General features: G+C 37.1%; 1 protein-coding gene across 1 annotated transcript in view; it reads right to left on the reverse strand.

Annotated features, from left to right (window-relative positions):
- The window catches only part of LOC111516201 (lachesin), a 278,815-nt gene that overhangs the window by 12,537 nt on the left and 246,798 nt on the right, over positions 1–19,480 (reverse strand). Inside the window, exon 7 of the mRNA XM_074178727.1 lies at positions 6,219–6,367. Coding sequence (XP_074034828.1) covers positions 6,219–6,367 — 149 coding nt within the window. The remainder of the gene's footprint in view (positions 1–6,218; positions 6,368–19,480) is intronic.

The following is a 19,480-nucleotide window of genomic DNA, read 5'->3' on the forward strand; positions in this document are numbered from 1 at the left end:
TGTTCAAAATACGGTGAATACATAATGATAATAATAATAATAATAACAACACTCTTACGGTATTGACAAGACACCGGTGTTGCCCTACGCTCCGGGGAATATTGAATCCGTTGTGGGGAACGAGAAGTGCCGAATTTATTGGAACTATTCGTTCCCCACCCTCAGGCTCATACAAGCTAATAAGCCAGAGCAAAACGATACTTGGTGTGGAGTTTTCAGCTCCTGGCTAGGCGAATATCGTCAGAAAAGAGGAGGAAAAACGGATAAAATATCGAGATTTTCTCTTCGAACTTCGCAGACTCTTTCCAGATCACTCTGTCAAGATGGTTGTTCTGATTATTGGAGTCCTTGGTGGAATGATAGCCTCTCTACTCTCGAATTTTAAAATCATACCGGCTTGCCGCACTGAGGCAGAAATCTTAGCCGCACAGATGCAGAAGGCTGTCATTCTTGTCTCACTGCGCTTGCTCAGGGCACATGATTCTCGCACCCAATGATCACTTACCCCACGGTGTGGGGAGTGGTCATTGGTTGATAATGCTGGCGCGCCCTCCAATGTATCGGGGCTTCGGAGGATAGGGCCTGACCAGCGCACATTACCGTGAAAAAAAAATTATGAACTGCGCAACCCGATAACCCCGGATAACGTTCGAAGAGTCCTTGTTGGTTCCAAGAACTTTGCTGCTCCAGGGCCAGATGGTCTGAACACTTATTGGTGGAAAAAACTACCAAGTACCCACCGTCATCTTGCCAGAGTTTTCAACTCATGGCTGGACGGAGAGCAGCCGATTCCGGATTGGTTTATCGAGTGGCGGACCGTTCTTATCACCAAAAGCGGAGATTTGTCGATTCTTAAGAATTACAGACCGATAAGATGCTTGAATTCGTGTTATGAGTTGTTTACAAGCATCTTATACACACTAATACTCACCGCAGTTGACCGAGTGTTCGAACGAATATATGAGCAGAGAGGGTCGAAGAGAGGAGTCGCTGGATGTAAAGAGAACCTGCTCATCGATAGATGTGTAACGCAGGACTCGATACAATATAAGCGTAACCTCTCCAAGGCCTGAATCGATTACTGTAAGGCATTTGATACAATTTCGCATGAGCTCATCTTGCATTTGTTCAGATGCCTTGCGGTACCCGACAACATAGTGAGATGCATTGAACAACTGATACCACTTTGGCGTACTCGCTTCACCATAACATCTGGTCAAGCAAGAGTCCAAACAGGGCGGGTCACTTTCAGAAGGGGTGTATTTCAGGATGATTCCCTCAGTCACCTTCTTTTCTCTATCTCACTATTGCCATTATCCGTTGCGCTCAGAAATACTCAAGGGTACAACAGTGGCACTCCTGGAAACCGGAGGCACAAGGTCACCCATCTGTTTTATATGGATGATCTTAAACTTTATGCCTCTGGAGAAAAGGATCTCCATCAGTCCTTGAGGGTGGTGGAAGAGTATACGCATGCTATCGGTATGAAATTCGGGATGGACAAATGTGCAATGGTCCATCTCAAAAGAGGACGATGCGGGGACTACGGAGAGGATGTGCAGCTCGTAGATGGAAGCATCCTACACCATCTGGATGCCGGAGAGACGTATACTTACCTCGGGGTGGAACAACGCCACTCACAAGAGGTAACGGCAGTGAAAAACTCTCTCCGCGGCAAGTATTAGCACAAACTTCGACAGATCTGGTCATCGGAACTGTCGGGGAAGAACAAAGTTGCTGTAACCAATATGCTTGCCAATGTGGCCTTACTGACGTGGTCGCCGGGCTTCTGTTCAGTGGCAAAAATAAGTAGGGCAAGGGGAACTGAAACCCTCCAAAAGCCTTTGCATAATATACCACCGTGGACCAGCCTACCCAAGCTAAGATGTAAGGAATCGTGCCGACAGCTGAATCTCCTTAGGGAACTGGGCGAAATCTTGCCCAGCCCACCTCTGGTAATGCGGGGCTCTGTCCCTCCAATAGCAAGGGCACTTCCTGCGGCAGGTACCAAGAGCCCCGCTTTGAATGAAGGCAAGGAACTGGCTGCCCCTGCTGGAGAGCTCCTTCACTTGTGCACCTCCACGGAGGGAACCCCAAGAAGGTTGAAGAAGCCGCGCAACGACAGTAATGTCGCTGTACCTTCCAAAACCTTCGTGGAGGCCACCGTGAGACACCTCAAGGTTGCCAAAGAGAGTGTGTGCTCGGCGAGTCGTGGCCTACACCTGCCAATATAAAGGATATGTCTCCTAGTGACCTTCCTGGAAAGGACAGAATGGACGATGACCTCGGAGGATAACTCCTTGGGAGGATGTACAAGATAGAGATACAGATAATGGAAACTGTACCTGGTGATGGGATTCCACGGTTGCTTCTTTCAGAGCTTCGTAGAATCCGAACGGAACGATTTTAGTTGCCCGCTAATGGGAATGTGGAATAGAAACGAATATTTTGAGTTTCGGTTCAACGATAATTGATCATCTTCGAATTATACGAAGTTCAGACGAAACCGTTCGACTCTCTTTCAATAATAATAATCATGCGTGGGAAGTAGTGATGTTGTTACATTTCCTATAGATCCATACATTTGATTCGATGTAATGGCATGATAATAGGATGAACATGAAAGCACAACTGATTGAAATGTTGAAGTGAAGACAGTAAGAAAACGTGGACTGAAAAATGTTCTCATCTGATCGTTTTACTGGCTAAAAACAGATTGGTTTGAGTGAAAAAACCTCTAGTGATGATTTGCTTTTATCTCTATATTTTCAGGCTAATGGATTCATTGAACTCAGTTACATTGAAAGCAGAGGTGCGTAGAGGATTTTTTTTCAAATCCAGACAAATAAAATCACTCAAATGCAAATTCAGATTCTCGATATTCATCGATATGTTGACCTCTATATATAAATCAAATATGTGCTCTTGGACAGAAAGCAGTTTCATTTCCGAGTAGGGTCAGATTGAATAAGTTATTGTCTCTCGGTTTTCGGCGATAAAATTCCTTTCAACTCGATAGGTGGAAAGCGTTTGTATGTTAGCTGCCGATGGATAAATCGTTCAAAACTTTTTCATACGTGGCAGTGAAATTGGGTGACAGAATTGAAGTATTTTTTCCACAAAATCACATCTGGCAGAAATATGTTGTTATGAATCTGAGTATTCCAGAACTTTCACAAATTTTTAGTCTATCCCAAATGAAGTTCAACACTCGAGGAACAGTTTATGATGAAATGGCAGTTCCAGTCAATCTTGTGGAGAGACAGCAGAGATCCACTCAAATCAGCGGGAGTTTGCAGGATTCCATGTAAATGTGGTGAAGTCTATATCAGTCAGTCGAAAAGAATCATTGATACCCGCCTAGTCGAGCACAAGCGCAGTTGCCGATGAAGACAGACCGAGAAGTTTGCAGTCCCTGAACATGACTATTCGACGAAGGACAGAAGATCCTGTTCGAAAATACCGAGAAAACGTCGAATCATAATTCAATACGAATGTATTTAGAAGCAATAGAAATTCACAAACACCAAGGAAACTTCAGCAGAACGAAAGAGAAAACATATATCTACCAAAAATGAGGATTACTTCTTTAACAATGTATGCCGATGATACCTCTTTAATAGTATCTGACATGGATGAAAACTCACTTTTAAACAAATATAAATATACTTTGCAATCTGTTATGAACTGTTGCGGAGCGAATTCTCTTTATCTCAATGCTAACAAAACACAATTGGTTAAAATTCACAATCGACAAAAACATTGCGTGGCTGTTCAATTTCAAATTGAGAACATGTCAATTCTGGGAAAAGAAGAGACAAATTTTTTGGGAACTACCATTGATGCATGTTTGACATGGAAACAACACTGTTCGAATTTAACGAGTAAAATTAACTCATTGGGTTTACTCTTTAGAAACTTAACAGATATCTTGACAGATCAGCAACTTTTGGCACTCTACCATGCTCAAGTAGCTTCCAAACTGAGACATGGCATATGTATGTGGGTAACTCGACTTCGATATCAAATGTATTCGTTGCACAGAAGTATATTTTGATAATGATGGCCAAAGCCTCAAAAAGGGCCTCTTGCAGAAGTTTATTTAGACAATACAACATTTTAACTCTTATCAGCAAGTATATATTCAAATTGTCAGTTTTTGTCATTAAAACAAACATAAATATAACACCAATGAAATCATACATAGTAGGAAAAATATAACTTCCACATACAGTATTGTGAATATAAGGTTATTTCTAATTGACCTTACCTTATGTGATGGGCCCAAATATCTTCAATAGGTTACCAAAAGACATTAAGGAGCTCAATAAAATTAATGAATTTACCCGAAATCTAGAAAATTATTTAATTAATAGTTGTTTTTATAACCAAGACGAATTGTTTATATCATAAAATAGTTCTCTTTCGATACGGACACTGCGTTTTCATGTGTTCTTCATCGCTGGACAAACCCTATACATACTTATATGTCAAACGGATAATCAATAAATAAATAAATGATTTGAAACGTATTCGTCATAATTCAAAACTAGCGTGAGGTTGGTATTAAAACGGAATTTGATATTACGTTACGTTAGTTGTTAGTTTCTGCTTTATTTTGATCGTTATAGTATATAAAGTGCTGAAAACTTTTCAAAAATACGTTGTAAGGATGTACCAAATACAACTCTAGAATATAATGTCAATATCTTCAACTACTACAAAATGGCGGAACTTTAAATAATTGCCTGAATTGACATTTAACTTCATAATATGAGGTAATAGGCTTGAGGTCAGTTCAGAAGATGCTTGAAATGGTTGCCTTGAACTTCTTGACATATGAACAGCCTATCCGATATCTCACGCCGAAGATTTTCGAACACAGTAGCGTCAATATCTCTACAAATATTTAGTATTCTCTGCCGTATATCCAATATCGAAGCAGGTTCAGTTTAGTACACCTTTTGCTTCTAATAGCCCTATGAAAAAAGTCGAAAGGTGCCAAATATGGCGAGCGGGCTGGCCATTCTGTAGGACCTCGATGGCCAATCCAACGACAAGGAAAATTAGTACCCAAATAGTTCCTTACGTGTCTGGAGTAATGTATTGGTGCTCCATCTTGTTGGAATACAATATCTATATCGAATTCATTAGGATTCGCTTCGACGAATTCAGTGATGAGAGGGTCAACAGTAGTTTCCAGCATATTCAAATACAGTTCCCCTGTTACATTTGAATCAATAAATAGAGGTCCTACAATATGGTTTCCAATATTCCTGCCCAAAACGTTAATTTTTTCTGGATATTGGGTATATGTTTCCAGGTTATGAAGTAATCGTCAGTCGCCAAAACTGATAATAATATGCTACCATCATATTTCAGGGAGTTTATTACATTTCGAAGTAGCACACATAATTATAATACAAGACAAATCAATGATTTTCATTTGCCAAAATGCGATCTAACAAGTTCAATGAAAATATTATTTTATAAAGGTTTGAATCAATTAAATAAATTACCTCAAGACATAAGCAAAAGCATGTTTAGGGACAGATTAAATAATTATATAAAAATGAATGATATTCAAAGATATATGTGTATATATGTATATATATATTTGTTAGTATACAGGTCTGAGTTAGAGTTATATTTAAGTTGTCCTTGTATATGTATTATTGAACCAATGTATTAATGTAATATTTGTTTATTTGGATTTCCTTCCTATTCAAATAAATTTATTCATTCATTCATTCATCTTGAAAGTTCAATCTGTCAATTTCACTTCAAAATAAAGTATTTATGCATTAATTTCATTATCCCAAATTTCAATTCTTTGAGTTGACCCGTTCAGAAAATAAAAGGGGGGAGACATTAAAGAAATGCACTGTATATTTTTTAAGTGTGATGCTTTTTCTGTAATGTTCTCGTATTGGATTGAATATATAGTTTTTTCTATGTAGTTAAGTAAGGTAATTTTATCTCGAAACAAATGTTTGCTCACTTATCGAGTTGGTATCATTTATGTAAAAAAAAATTTGCTATTCACATTCTTTCTCATTAATACATTATTTATTATTTATAGCCAGTTTTCAAGTCTACTCACTGAATATAGGTATGTGAAAATATGATTTGTATCTCAGTCAAAAAACCGATTAATATTATTATAAGTTGATCACTCAAACTGGAAACATTTTTATCATTCAAATATACCCGCTTACCATATAAACGAAGAGTGCCTTCAGCTCTTCCTAGAGAATTGGTCGAAACGCAGTTGTAAGTTCCAATATCCGAAGGAGAGAAAGATCGTATCTCCAGCCACATGACAACTTTATAGCCACTCCTCTGTTCTCTTATCGTGTATTTCGATCTGGAAAACAAAATTTTAAAATTGATGTTATTTGATGTATGCAAATTCAAATATATAGCGAATGAAATGATATATGCTTCGTCCGAACCCTCTCATAACTGAGCAAATGGATGATTGAATATGATATTCTGGAACATCAACTGGAATAATTGAAATTATTTATCCTAGCAGAATGTCAACTTTTCTATGAGAATATTTTCATAGACTGAACGTAAGATTGACTGGGATTATTATGAACAGTTAAGAAAGTACATGAGTCAGGTAATAACGAGGGAAGAAAGGTTTTTTTTATTCACAAATCAAACCACTCATCAGATAAAGATCATTGGTCAATACCGAGGGAAATTAATATATAGGGTCCTGCAACAGTGGCGCGGTGTTCCATATCTCTATTTAGGAAACAGATAAAAATCAAAATTTCTATAATATTACCTTACTACTCTAGTTCGACAAAATAAAAATATTGGCGGTCACACAGGGTGTTCAGTTTTTTCTGGGCGGATCCCAACCGTGTTTTTTTCAAATGGCAACCTATATTTTTTATCGTTTTTTTAGTTTCTACATAGAAAATAAAACACTCTTTATATATATATATATATATATATATATATATATATATATATATATATATATTTTCATTTCGAAAATACTGACGGTTTTCGAGATATCTAGCATGACAGGTTTTTTTTTCCAATATTCGTCACTCAGAATATTTGATATTATGAAGTTGTGCCAAGTCCAATTGAATTTTTTTTTTGGTCGAATATTCTGCATTGGTAACTCTCTCAAACGATATATCTGAAGTCGACCTGTGATATACAGGGTATGAAAAACCGCTTGCCACATATTGTAAATAAAAATTTGCAGAATCTTATTTTGGATAGAACACCCTGTATATTATTGATCCATAAGGAGCGCCAATGGAACCTCTACAAATATCATAAAGTATTACCTATTGCTAGGTTCAATAGTTTTTCTTAAAAAAACATTTTTTGGTAAAAATGGTCGTTCTTCCTATTTCTACGCCATAAACTCGACTTTTTTCAAAGCGAAATCCATTTAACGACTGAAAGATATCTTGTTTCAATTTTGTACATGATAGCGTGTCCAATAGTTTTTCTTACTTTTTTTTAAATTACAACTTTCTATTGTATCGCCATATCAATGATTTTTTTACTGTGAAATCCATATGTGACGACTGTGATCGAGATATATGTTGTTTATAACACATTTTTTCCCTAAATAGAACACCATTCAATTCCTTCATTTGATGCACAGTTATTCTTCAGCTCTGCATTCAAGAAAATGGAAGACATGTCGAACATATTTTATAAAAGTTTCATTACCAACCTTCATTAAACTCTTCCTTTTTAGTTTTGTAGTTTGTCAGTTGACGAATTTAAATATCTAAACTTAAACCCTAAATTCATGAATATACACCATAACATGAAAAAAATTAGTAATATTCACAAAGTATTTTCATTTAATCTTGTTTGGTTTGATATTGCACGATTTATGGGAAAAATTCAGCATCCATTTAGAAAAATGTGAAAAACATATTTGTTTGGACACGCTATAATGTACAAAAGTGAAACAAGATATCTTTCGTACATTCTTATCAGTCGTCAAATGGATTTCGCTTTGAAAAAAGTTTTTCTGCGAGTTTATGGCGTAGAAATAGAAAGAACGACCATTTTTCTAAAAAAATGCTTTTTTAAGAAAAACTATTGAACCTAGGCATAGGAAATACTCAATGTGATTTGTAGAGGTTTCATTGGCGCTCCTTTTGGATCAATAATATACAGGATGTTCCATTTAAAATAAGGAAGATTCTGCAAATTTTTATTTACAATATGTGGCAAGCGGTTTTTCATACCCTGTATATCACAGGTCGACTTCAGATATATCGTTTAAGAGAGTTACTACTGTAGAATATTTGACCAAAAAATTAATACAATTGGACTTGGCACAACTTTATAATTTCAAATAATCTGAGTGACGAATGTAGTGAAAAGACGATTTTATTAGTTTTTGAGCTGTTCAGAATGAGATCATTTTGAAAACAATATTTTCGCATATTAGCAACTGCTTGATTGGCCTGACTCGACACTCTGAAGACTTCAGAGTGAACGAAGAGTCGCCGGCAAATTGCACTGTACAATGTTGACGATTACTGTTGTTGAGGTCATGTACGAATAAGAGAAAGAGAATAGGTCCTAGGACGCTACCCTGGGGAACACAGGTGGGAACGACGCAGGTTCTAGAGTGGAAGGTCCCAGCCTCCAATTTAACCCTCAAAGTTTTCATTGATGAACCACGGATTCCTAGACAAAACAGGTTGCTCAAAAGTAAATCGTGATCAAAAGCGTCGAAAGCTCGTGACAAGTCGAATAGAAGATCGTTTTTTCACCTCTATCGAGATTAGAAATGACTTCATTGAATGATTTGAATCGCTGGATATTAAATCCATTTGGAAAAACGTTCTGAGGAAGTTTATTTCACAAAAACGCGCAGTTCTCCAGATGAAATAGTCCTCAAACAGTGAAGTTCGCGGTGTACTGAGTTGAACCTCAAAACGATGAGCAGCCACAGTCCGTCGCGTATTCCTGATATGTACCGCTCTTGTTGGAGTCAAATGTACCAAGTCACTTGAACACCTCCCGTGGAAGACAAGGGAGACAAATCTCCAACCTTTCTTCGATGTTCCAGGCTATCAAGGTTGCACGTGATATTCGCGTCTCCAATCAGGCGTATGGCTCTTCTCTGGATGGAATCCAGCAGCTTCCGGGTATGTTTGTGGAATTGGCTGCGGTGGTAGTGAGCCCGACTTACGATCGGAAGATCATGGGTTCGATTCCCGCCTCGACCAGATATTTTTCTCGAGAGAATTTATCTGGTTGAAGCTGGGATGATTCCGCAACGTTAAAAGGTAAGACCTCGTTAGTCCTTAGCTTGCACAAGTTTCTCAACTTCTGAGAGTTGTCGTTCGTATGGGGGCGACAAGTGATTAACGGAAAAACAGATTTTAAAACAGATTTTAAACTGAGCTCCATATATGAGAACAATGCTCTGATCTGAGCTTTATAAAGCATTAAAATATGCTGAGGTGTGTATAGTTTTTTAGTTCGGAGCTGTGTTTCGAGCATTTGAGAAGCAGCGTTTGCAATTCCAGCGGAATGATTGTGCCAAGGCATATTGGTGTCTAATTCAACCCCCAACAAACTTATCGAAGCAGAAAGCGGAATTCTCTGACCTGACATTATTATATCCGCTTCAAAGATATTAATCTTCTTGGAGAAAACCGATGCCTTGGTTTTTGTGACATTGAAGTGAACCTGGTTACTTATACTCCAATTCGAAATTTGTTGGTTGAAGATGATCACTTGGGGATCGAAACACGTGTCGAGGTGTAAAAATAACGATTTGGTGTTGGGAAAAAACTCCAGTAATATTCATTACTACACCAAAGGTTCCAAACAGTACATCACAAGGTAATTGAAAATGCAACACACCCTGTATTGTACATCAATCATTTATTTTCAGTTTAAATTATTGATATGTTCCATATAACGTTTAGAAGTAACTCAGGCTTATTGTAATTACACTTTTGCACTGCCCTCATTGCATTTCCAACAGGTTATGGGCCCAGGCAACAAAGTAAAAGTTGTAATCTGTCAATAAGTGAATGTTGCATCATTGGATTTATCAATATGAGTTCAAGTAATGGTTTTGGATCTTCCATTGAAAAGCTCACTGGTCGAGATAACTACAATACTTGGCGGTTCGCAGTTCAAACTTATCTCGAACATGAAGAACTCTGGGATTACGTCACAGGTACAGAGAAAGATGAAAAAAAGATCACTAAAGCCAAATCTAAAATAATTTTGCTAATTGATCCCATCAATTATGTTCCTATCCAAGATGCACCGACAGCAAAGGCTTTTTGGGACAAACTGAAGGCACCTTTTGAAGATTCAGGATTGTTGGCAGTTTTACCGGAAGAATATAAGCCGATGATAATGGGCATCGAAAGTTCAGGCGTAACCATTACAGTAGACTGTATTGAAACAAAGTTGTTGCAAGATGTTAAAAGTTCAAACACTGAAGGCGAAAGATCGTTTTATGGTAACAGACAGTTCAAAACAAAAAGAGATGAAACCGGAAGGGTCATCAGATATAAATCTCGCCTGGTAGTCAAAGATTATTCTCAGAAGAAAGGGGTTGACTACACTGAAGCTTTTAGCCCAGTAGTTCGTTAAAATTCAATCAGGTATTTGATAGCTCTAGCAGCCAAATTTGATCTGGATACAGAGTAGATGGATGCAGTTACCGCTTTCTTGCAAGGAGACCTTGAAGAAGAAGAAGTATATTTGCAACCACCAGACGAATTTTATCGAGGAAACAAAGTTTATCGCTTGAAAAAGGCCATTTATGGTTTAAAACAGGCAAGTCATCAATGGAATAAAAAACTCAGTGCTGCTTTGAAAAATATTGGATTGCAGCAATCAATAAATGACCCATGTATATACTTATCATACTAAGGAGCAGAATATTATGTTGGTAGCAGTATACGTGGATGATTTATTGATATTTTCCAACAACAAAAATGCAACGGAAAATTCAAAGGAAGACTTGAAAAGAAGATTCAAGATGAAAGACTTGGGTGAAGCGAAGATCTGTATTGGACTCAGAATTACTAGAAATCGAGATGAAGGTGAAATGTATCTAGACCAGGAAACATACATTGAAACTTTATTGGAAAAGTTCAACATGGCAGATTGCAAACTCGCTCTGACTCCAGCGGACCCAAATCGAATATTATCTCAAGAAATGTCTCCAGAGAATGAAAAAAAAAAGAAGAAATGACTAAAATACCGTATCAGGAAGTCTATGGTAGTATTTCATATGCTTCACAAGGAACCAGGCCAGACATCACTTATGCTGTTAATACTGTTAGTAAATTCAACAAAAATTACGGCAAGGCTCATTGGACAGCAGGAAAAAGAATTTTGCGATGCCTGAAAGGAATGATGTATGCTAAATTGGTATACACAAAAAATTCTGATTCCAGACTGAAAGGATATTGTGACGCTGACTGGGCAAGCGATGTTGACAATAGACGATCGTGTACTGGATATGTATTTCTGCAACAAGGAGGGCCGATTTCATGGAATTGTAAAAGACAGCATACTGTTGCGTTATCGACAGCTGAGGCCGAATATATGGCTTTGTCAGCAGCTACGCATTTTGGCCAGAAGCACTGAAGAAACCACTTTTGATATATTGTGATAACAAGAGTGCAATAAATCTAGCAACCAACGATGGTTACCGTGCAAGATCTAAGCATATTGATATTCGCCATCATTTTTTCAGACAAAAACTACAAGACGGATATATAGATATAGAGTATATTGGAACGGAAGACATGGCTGCTGATATTTCGACGAAACCCTTATTCAGACGAAAACATGATATATGTTTGGAGAAAATGAATATTGATGTTCAACCGCATTTTAGTGGTGGTGTTGGTAATTGAAAATGCAATACACCCTGTATTGTACATCAATCATTTTTTTTTCAGTTATTGTTTGACATTTGTATGTTAATGAATGACTGTCAGATACAAGTTCATTATTATATATATAAATTATTGATATGTTCAATGTAACGTTTAGAAGTAACTCAGGCTTATTGTAATTACACTTTTGCACTGTCCTCATTGCATTTCCAACAAAATTACTTCTAGATCCTCAGTAAGATTTGCAACCTCCTGCTGCCGGTGAAGATGTGCCTCCGTAGAAGATGTCCTGGAATCCAAAAGGAAAAATAATTGAAAAGCAAATTGAAGTACATCTTGATACTCACAGACCCCTTTCCCTCATATAGTCTTGTTTCAGGAAACGCCACACTACTCCATGTTGTGAATGATATTATGGAAGCTACAGACACCAACAAATGCAATTTGTATGTGTGTTTTGACGACACCCACCTATGTAATAGCTTTTTGTTGATGACTGAATTGAATGAAATAATTTCAGGGTGAATTTTCCATTGAATAATTAACACAAGAGGTCACAGCCCATAGAAATCACTGAGCAATTTCCACGCATAGCCGTGTATGAGTTTTCCATCATTTTTATTGTTCCACCCCCAGTCAAATCCACATTTAATAGCGATAATACCCACATTTGCATTAATTAACTACGTTGAAGTTTCATTAATCCCCTCTTGAACCTCCCACCTCATAGTTATATCATTCGTTCTGTTGTGAATTTTAAGGAACCTTCGTTTGATGTTGAGTTCAGCTGGTTTTCGGAACGGATATCAGTTCACAAAGCCCGCAAGCAGATATTTCAAGCGAGTGTGTGCTTTGAGTTATGGCAATTTAGCAGATGTATCTTGAAAACCCTTCTCACGTCCCAGAAATTAATCTGTATTCTAGTTGGCCCGAACTTTGGTTTCATGAAAGTTATATGTTTCACTTCATTGTTAGCAAGTTGCTTTTGTTTCCATTATTTGGTTGGGGAGGGGGGGAAAATATGGTGCGGCCATGTCAGAAGCATTTCGTATTCATAATATCAAGAAGAAATTCATTATCGACAGAAATGTTTCTTTGAGAACGAAACACAAGCACCGCCCTCAGGTGCTCTGAGGGCGGTGTCTGTGAGAAAGTAGCGATTCATGTTGGATTCGAACCGCTGGAGAATGAATTTATTTAAAAAAAGGGTCTCAGGAAGTTTATTGCATATAAACGTAGTTCTCCAATTGGAAGACTTCTTAAACAATGAAGCAGTCACAGTTCGTCGCGTAGTCCTGATATGTTCCGCTCTTGGTGGAATCGAATGTGTCATACATCGGTGAAACTAAGAGGCCATTGAAAATTTGCATTGCTGAGCACAAGAAACACACACAGCCTGGAGAAACCAGCAAATCCGGAATAGCAGAGTATGTTTGGACTCAACAACATAATATCAAATGGGCTCAAGCTGAAATCATCCACAAAAAGGAACACTGGTTTAGGAGAAAATTCAAAGAAGCCGCGTATATATTGTCCAACAACGCATTCAGTCAAGCTAGCGTAGAGATACGTAACATATGGAAACCTCTTATCAAGCGAAAAACGACCAACTCCAGCCAAACGGTCATCTCCCGCTAAAGTCAATGAAGCGGAAAGGGGGAAGAGGGGATAGGTGAAAGGTGAAAGCACCTGAATGACCTATAAATAGGCAGATCTCGGAGGAATAAGTCCAGTTATCACCCGAAGACGATTGTGGTTACAAACGATCGAAACGTCATGACGTAACTTGGTTTGGTTTATTTTCAGCTTTTATTGATATTTCAATTTTTTATTTTCTGGTTGCAGCTTGTATGTTATTTCCTTGTAATTTCAGTTTTTTGTCTTGATAAAATTGTTATTTTCGGTAAATCTTTTTATGTTTTTTCAGGGATTTCAAATGAATTTATATTATAGTAGACAATGGAAGTCCGAACTGATGAAATATGTAGGCATTTACTGAATTTGTAAGCAATTCATAATAAAAGTGCCGTGAATGCTTAAAATGTGGAACTTTAACCTTGAATAACTTTTTGGCACACATAGGATTTATCGGGTTTGAAATTTATTGCAGTACCTAGTTGATCTGTCATATTGTTTCTCAATTTGAATTTCATCTGACGGAATATGTAGAGATTTCTTCTAGGCATCGCGACAAGCTTATTCATAATTTCAATTCTGTATAGTCATAAATGAATGTGGTTATTGTGATTTAAAATTTTATTTTGATCATTTTAGGGCACTCAAATGCGTATATAAAATTTCGTGTCCCTGCTATTTACCGCTGAGGAGATCTCTCGTACGGAGCCGATCCTGGCAGCACCATCACGTTACGTTCATGATTAACATGCATTGTCACCGGTTCTGGGCCAGCATGCAAACTTTTAGGTCAATCGAATACCGGGAAGTGGGTCAAATAAAATTTGCAAGATTTGTTAACATACATACAAGTCAAGTTAAATAAAAGCTTTCAAAAACTCTTTCATTTGCGTTTATGTCGAACTTTATGAGAATGTTTTTCCAAATGAATTTGATCTCTAGCTATACAAGTCCAACGTATATCGCTACTTTAGCAGGCACCGCTCTTAGCGTCTTGAGGATTTTTTTATTGTGCTGGTCTTCTGCTACTGGAAAAATTAAAATTGCATCTCAGTTTTTTCAAGAAGAATCTTCAATTTCCGGTTTGGTTTTTTAATTTTATTTCATTTTACCATATTTTTTTCTTCACCATTATTATTTTTTTTAGCGAAGTGTGCTCGAGAGGGCACGCCAGCATTATCAATCAACGACCACTCCCCACACCGTGGGGTAAGTGATCATTGGGTCCGAGAATCATGTGCCCTGAGCAAGCGTAGTGAGCCAAAGATGACAGCCTTCTGCATCTGTCCGGCTAAGATATCTGCCTCAGTGCGGCAGGCCGGTATGATTTTAAGATTCGAGAGGGCATCAGTCTGGATTATTATAATAATTATTATCATGAATTTTTTTCAAAAAATCATGAAGTCATCACAATTTCGTTCCGCTCTGAGCCAATGAAGAAAATTTAAAGAATCATGGTCGGAAATTTATATTGTCTTGGTTTCACAATTTACGAGGGAAATTGAATATAAATTTGCTTTCCACAAAGCTTATATCATAAAGACCAAAGTTCATTTCCTACTGTTCGTCGCGTTCGCAAATAAGGTTACTAAATTTCTCACTTTGAACTGGGTTTATAAAAGAGAGGTTTGCAGGCCTTTTTCGTAATAAGATGATATTATTTCAGATAAAATATGGCATCATTCTGGTAAGTCATATCGCATTAAGACCTTTTATATATCCGCCGACAAGAGATGCGAATATCATAATAACGCCTACGTTTATTGAGTTTTGAAAATTCCAATTCTAGTTAACCGCACCTGGTAAATTTCACCGAATATTTTGTTTGGTGGCAAAAATATTTCATTGAAGGTGTTGTTTTTTTAGTTTGATTTCTGAATTATTACCTCGAATTCATTCACAGGAAACCTATTCACAAAACACACTTCAATGTAAGATTTCCACTAGAAAGCTCACGAAACCGTGACACGTGTTTCGCTATTCAATTGAATCTTCAGGCGTTACAATACTGTTTATACAAATTCTGTGTCGTGCATTTATGGTAATTTGAATCAGTATGATTATTACTACCTGCCAAATTTCTACATGATAAATTCATTACCTAAACTATTAACCTATTTAGTAACAACTCATTAGACTAAAGTATGATGGATACAATTTTTACCTGTGCTATCATTTCAACTACTTTTGGGATCATTTCTAATAACCAATTTCCTCGTTGCAAAGTGAAGTCAATAAAAAAGAACAATTAAAATCTAGGTTAGGTTAGGTTTTGTCGGCTAGGTTAGGTTAGGTTATGTTATGTAAGGTTAGGTTATGTTAGGTTAGATTTGATTAGGCTAGGTTAGGTTTGGGATTACATTGAGACTAGAGAGTGGGGAGAAGGAGGGTAGGTTGGACGAGGTTGGATTGTGACTTGGGTTAGGTTATTTGGGGTGAATGATGTTGGGGTGACTTGGGTTAGCTCATTAAGGGTGAAAGAGGTTGGGTTGGGTTTGGTGATTTGTTGGGTTAGACCAGGTGTCTCCAAATTTTGAAGCCTTCGAGCCATAATGATTTTTTCAGTTTGTTCCAATGGCCAATTTCTGCCCTCAACTATATTTCTAGACTAGGATAGTCGCAAAGTGCGTGACCTAAGCAAACTTACGCTTTTTTTGCATTTCAATTATTATTGTGTATTGTGACACTTAACGACATCTATTGGCGAGTAGTGGTACTATGTACTATCTTTTTCAGCTACCAGCTAGGTGGCATTAGGCGTAATTAGATATTTCGAATTACCGCGTTGGTTCGAGAAAGTTCTAGTTCTAGCTAGTGTATTCCGATCACCTCGAGATGGCAGTAATAATTGCATATAAAAAGGCTAGCGGCGCAACTGCGAGTTAGTCTGCGTAGGAAAGGCGAAGGAAGCGAAACTGACTATTGTGAAATAAAGTGACACCCGTCAATAAAAGTATTTTGATTTGACTTATCGTTTTTATGTGTGATTTGTTGGTATGGAAAAGAAGCGAAAAATCGACAGTGAATGCAGAACGTTCCAAGAAAAATGGAACTTTCAGTATTTTGTGATTGAGTCCAGTAATAAGGCGCTATGTTTAATTTGTAATGAAACCATAGCCGTTCTCAAAGACTATAACATTAAACGACACTATGAATCGAAACATCTTCAAAGTTACTCCAAGTATACAGGGAGTTTGCGGAAGGAAAAATTTGAAGCTTTGAAACGCGGACTCAAATCGCAGCAATCTTTGTTCACCAAAGCGAATACTGAACAAGAGTCTGCAACTCGCGCCAGCTTTCGTGTGGCTCTTGAAATCGGAAAACGTGGCAAACCCTTCACCGTTGGAGAAATGATGAAAGAATGCTTGATTGCAGTAGCCGAAGAAATATGCCCCGAAAAGGTAAATTTATTTAAAAGTATCAGTTTGTCAGCAAACACCGTGGCTCGGAGGGTGCAAGACATCGCAGAAAATATATCATCTCAACTGTCTGACAAAAATGGACATCATGAGTGGTTTTCTCTAGCATTGGATGAGTCAATGGATGTGTCAGATACTGCTCAGGTATTGATTTTTATTCGCGGAGTAGATAAAAGCTATGAAGTGTATGAGGAACTTTTTGATATTGATAGTATTCACGGCACGACAACTGGAGCAGATATTTTTAAGGGAGTTGAAAATGCCATTAATAAAAAGAACCTTCGATGGAGAAATTTGAAATCTATAACAACTGATGGAGGCAAAAAAATGTATGGTAAAAATAAAGGAGTGGTTGCACTTGTGTCAAAGGCTGTAGAAAATGATGGTGGTTCAAAACCATTAGTCTTACATTGTATCATTCATCAACAGTCCTTGTGCGGAAAATGTTTGGATATGTCCGAAGTTCTAAAACCAGTCATATCAGTTGTCAACTTCATCAGATCCACTGGGCTGAATCACTGACAATTCCGCGAGTTTATTCAACAGATTGGAGAAAATGATTTACCATATCATACTGCCGTACGCTGGCTTAGTTGCGGAAAAGTCCTTAAGCGCTTTTTTGAACTTCGAGCAGAGATCGAAATTTTTTCAAATGAGAAGCAGCGCCCTTTTTCCGATTTAGAAAATAGTGAATGGATGTGGAAGTTCTTCTAAGTCGAATGGATAAATCATATGAACGAACTGAATTTGAGATTGCAAGGAGAAAATCAGCTTCTCCCTGATTTCTACACCAATATCAAATCCTTCAGGCAGAAAATAATACTATTTCAATCGCAGTTACGTAAAAAATGTTTCACACATTTTGAAACATGTGAAATATTCAGCTACACTACAGAGACTGAATTTCCCGTCAATCTTCCACTGTCTTCCACTGGAACAATTTGATAATTTGCATAAATTTGCTCGTGGGTTGTTTTATCTATTTGGTACTACTCACTTGTGTGAGAAAATGTTTTCCAAGATGAAGTACACAAAGAATGTTTACAGATCTCAATTAACCGATGAGCATCTTAAATCTCTTTTGATAATCAGTACAAGTAAAATTGATCCACAACTACAAAGTATTGTCGGTGGAAAATCACAATTACATGAATCTCATTAGTGTTTTTGTTTTACTGTGATTCATTTCAATTACTTGTTAGTTATTAATATGCTTAAACTTAGATACTTCAGTTAAGTTTTCTTTGTCATCATTTCTGTCCTTATGTTTTACCTTGCAAGTAAATAAAACCGAGTAATTATCATTCTGTGTTTTCGTCTTTAACTCATCAAAGCAATAGTAACAACAATTATGTAATCATTGGCTGTCGCGGGCCGGATTGATGACACTGGCGGGCCGGATTTGGCTCGCGAGCCGGAGTTTAGAGACCCCTGGCTTAGACTATTTGGGTTGGACTTGGAGGGGAAATTCAAGGAAAAAAAATATGTCATTTTTATTGGAAAAAATATGTGGATTGGTGGTCTTTGAAAATGTAATTATTTAGTATTTCGAAGAGAAATTATTGAAAAGAAACACTTTTCAATAACAACAACAGAAAGTGTGCGTTTTCGTTTGTTTTGCGATAGCAAAAATTCCAATAAAATTATAATCATCATTCAAAAAAAGCACGAATGACAAAAACGTCATTTCCTATCATCAAAAAGTGGTTGTGTGCATATCAGAAAATGCATATCACAAGACAGAAGTATATTATATGTGAGGAGAACTACTTTCAATCCATTTGGATATTTCGATTTCACTTATGCGTAGTTGTTTATTGAAATTTCATGTCAATTTCTTGAAAAATATATTTGAATTATGAATAGTTGTTCATAAATCAATACGAAATTGTACAAAAATACCAACAGTTTCGCACCGACTCAAGTAGTTGGCATTTCCATGAGTACAAAAAAGAGCACAGAAATGGAAAAAATAACTGCCAATTGGATTGTTGATGAGATTGAGAAACAACAGATGTCAACGATCCTAAAAAACCTGAACGTAAAAGTCACAGTCCATATATAACGAAAATTGTTCAACGAGGGGCTGATTTTGCCATCTGCCTAATAAAACACTAACATAATCTTATATTGAATAGCGCAACAGAACTATAACTATGATTATTCAGATGAAGGAAATCCATACATGGTTTGTTCAGGTTCACATTTGATTACCAATCAAATGATCTTATCAACAGCTTGTATTCAAATTGTAGATGTTGATAACGGATATTACTCATGCGGAACATAACTGACCCATGTTTGAGTGAATTTAATTATAGTACGGTGAAACTAGGTCTAAATAAGAGGATCGAGAAAACTAGATTTCACTTTGGATATGGTAATTAATTATTTTCATATACAGAGCATTGGATTTGATGGAATAGTTCAGAACTAATATGTTTTTCCTGATTTTTGCTACAAATAATCGATGTTGAATATTATTTTCAAAAGCTTCGACAAAAATTACTATTGAACGTCTCTGTGCATTAGTGATCATAG

The sequence above is a fragment of the Leptinotarsa decemlineata genome, unplaced genomic scaffold (assembly GCF_025532065.1).
Source record: "Leptinotarsa decemlineata unplaced genomic scaffold, Ldec_3_MD MMD2_tig00004307_RagTag_RagTag, whole genome shotgun sequence".
In the NCBI taxonomy this organism is placed as follows: domain Eukaryota; kingdom Metazoa; phylum Arthropoda; class Insecta; order Coleoptera; family Chrysomelidae; genus Leptinotarsa; species Leptinotarsa decemlineata.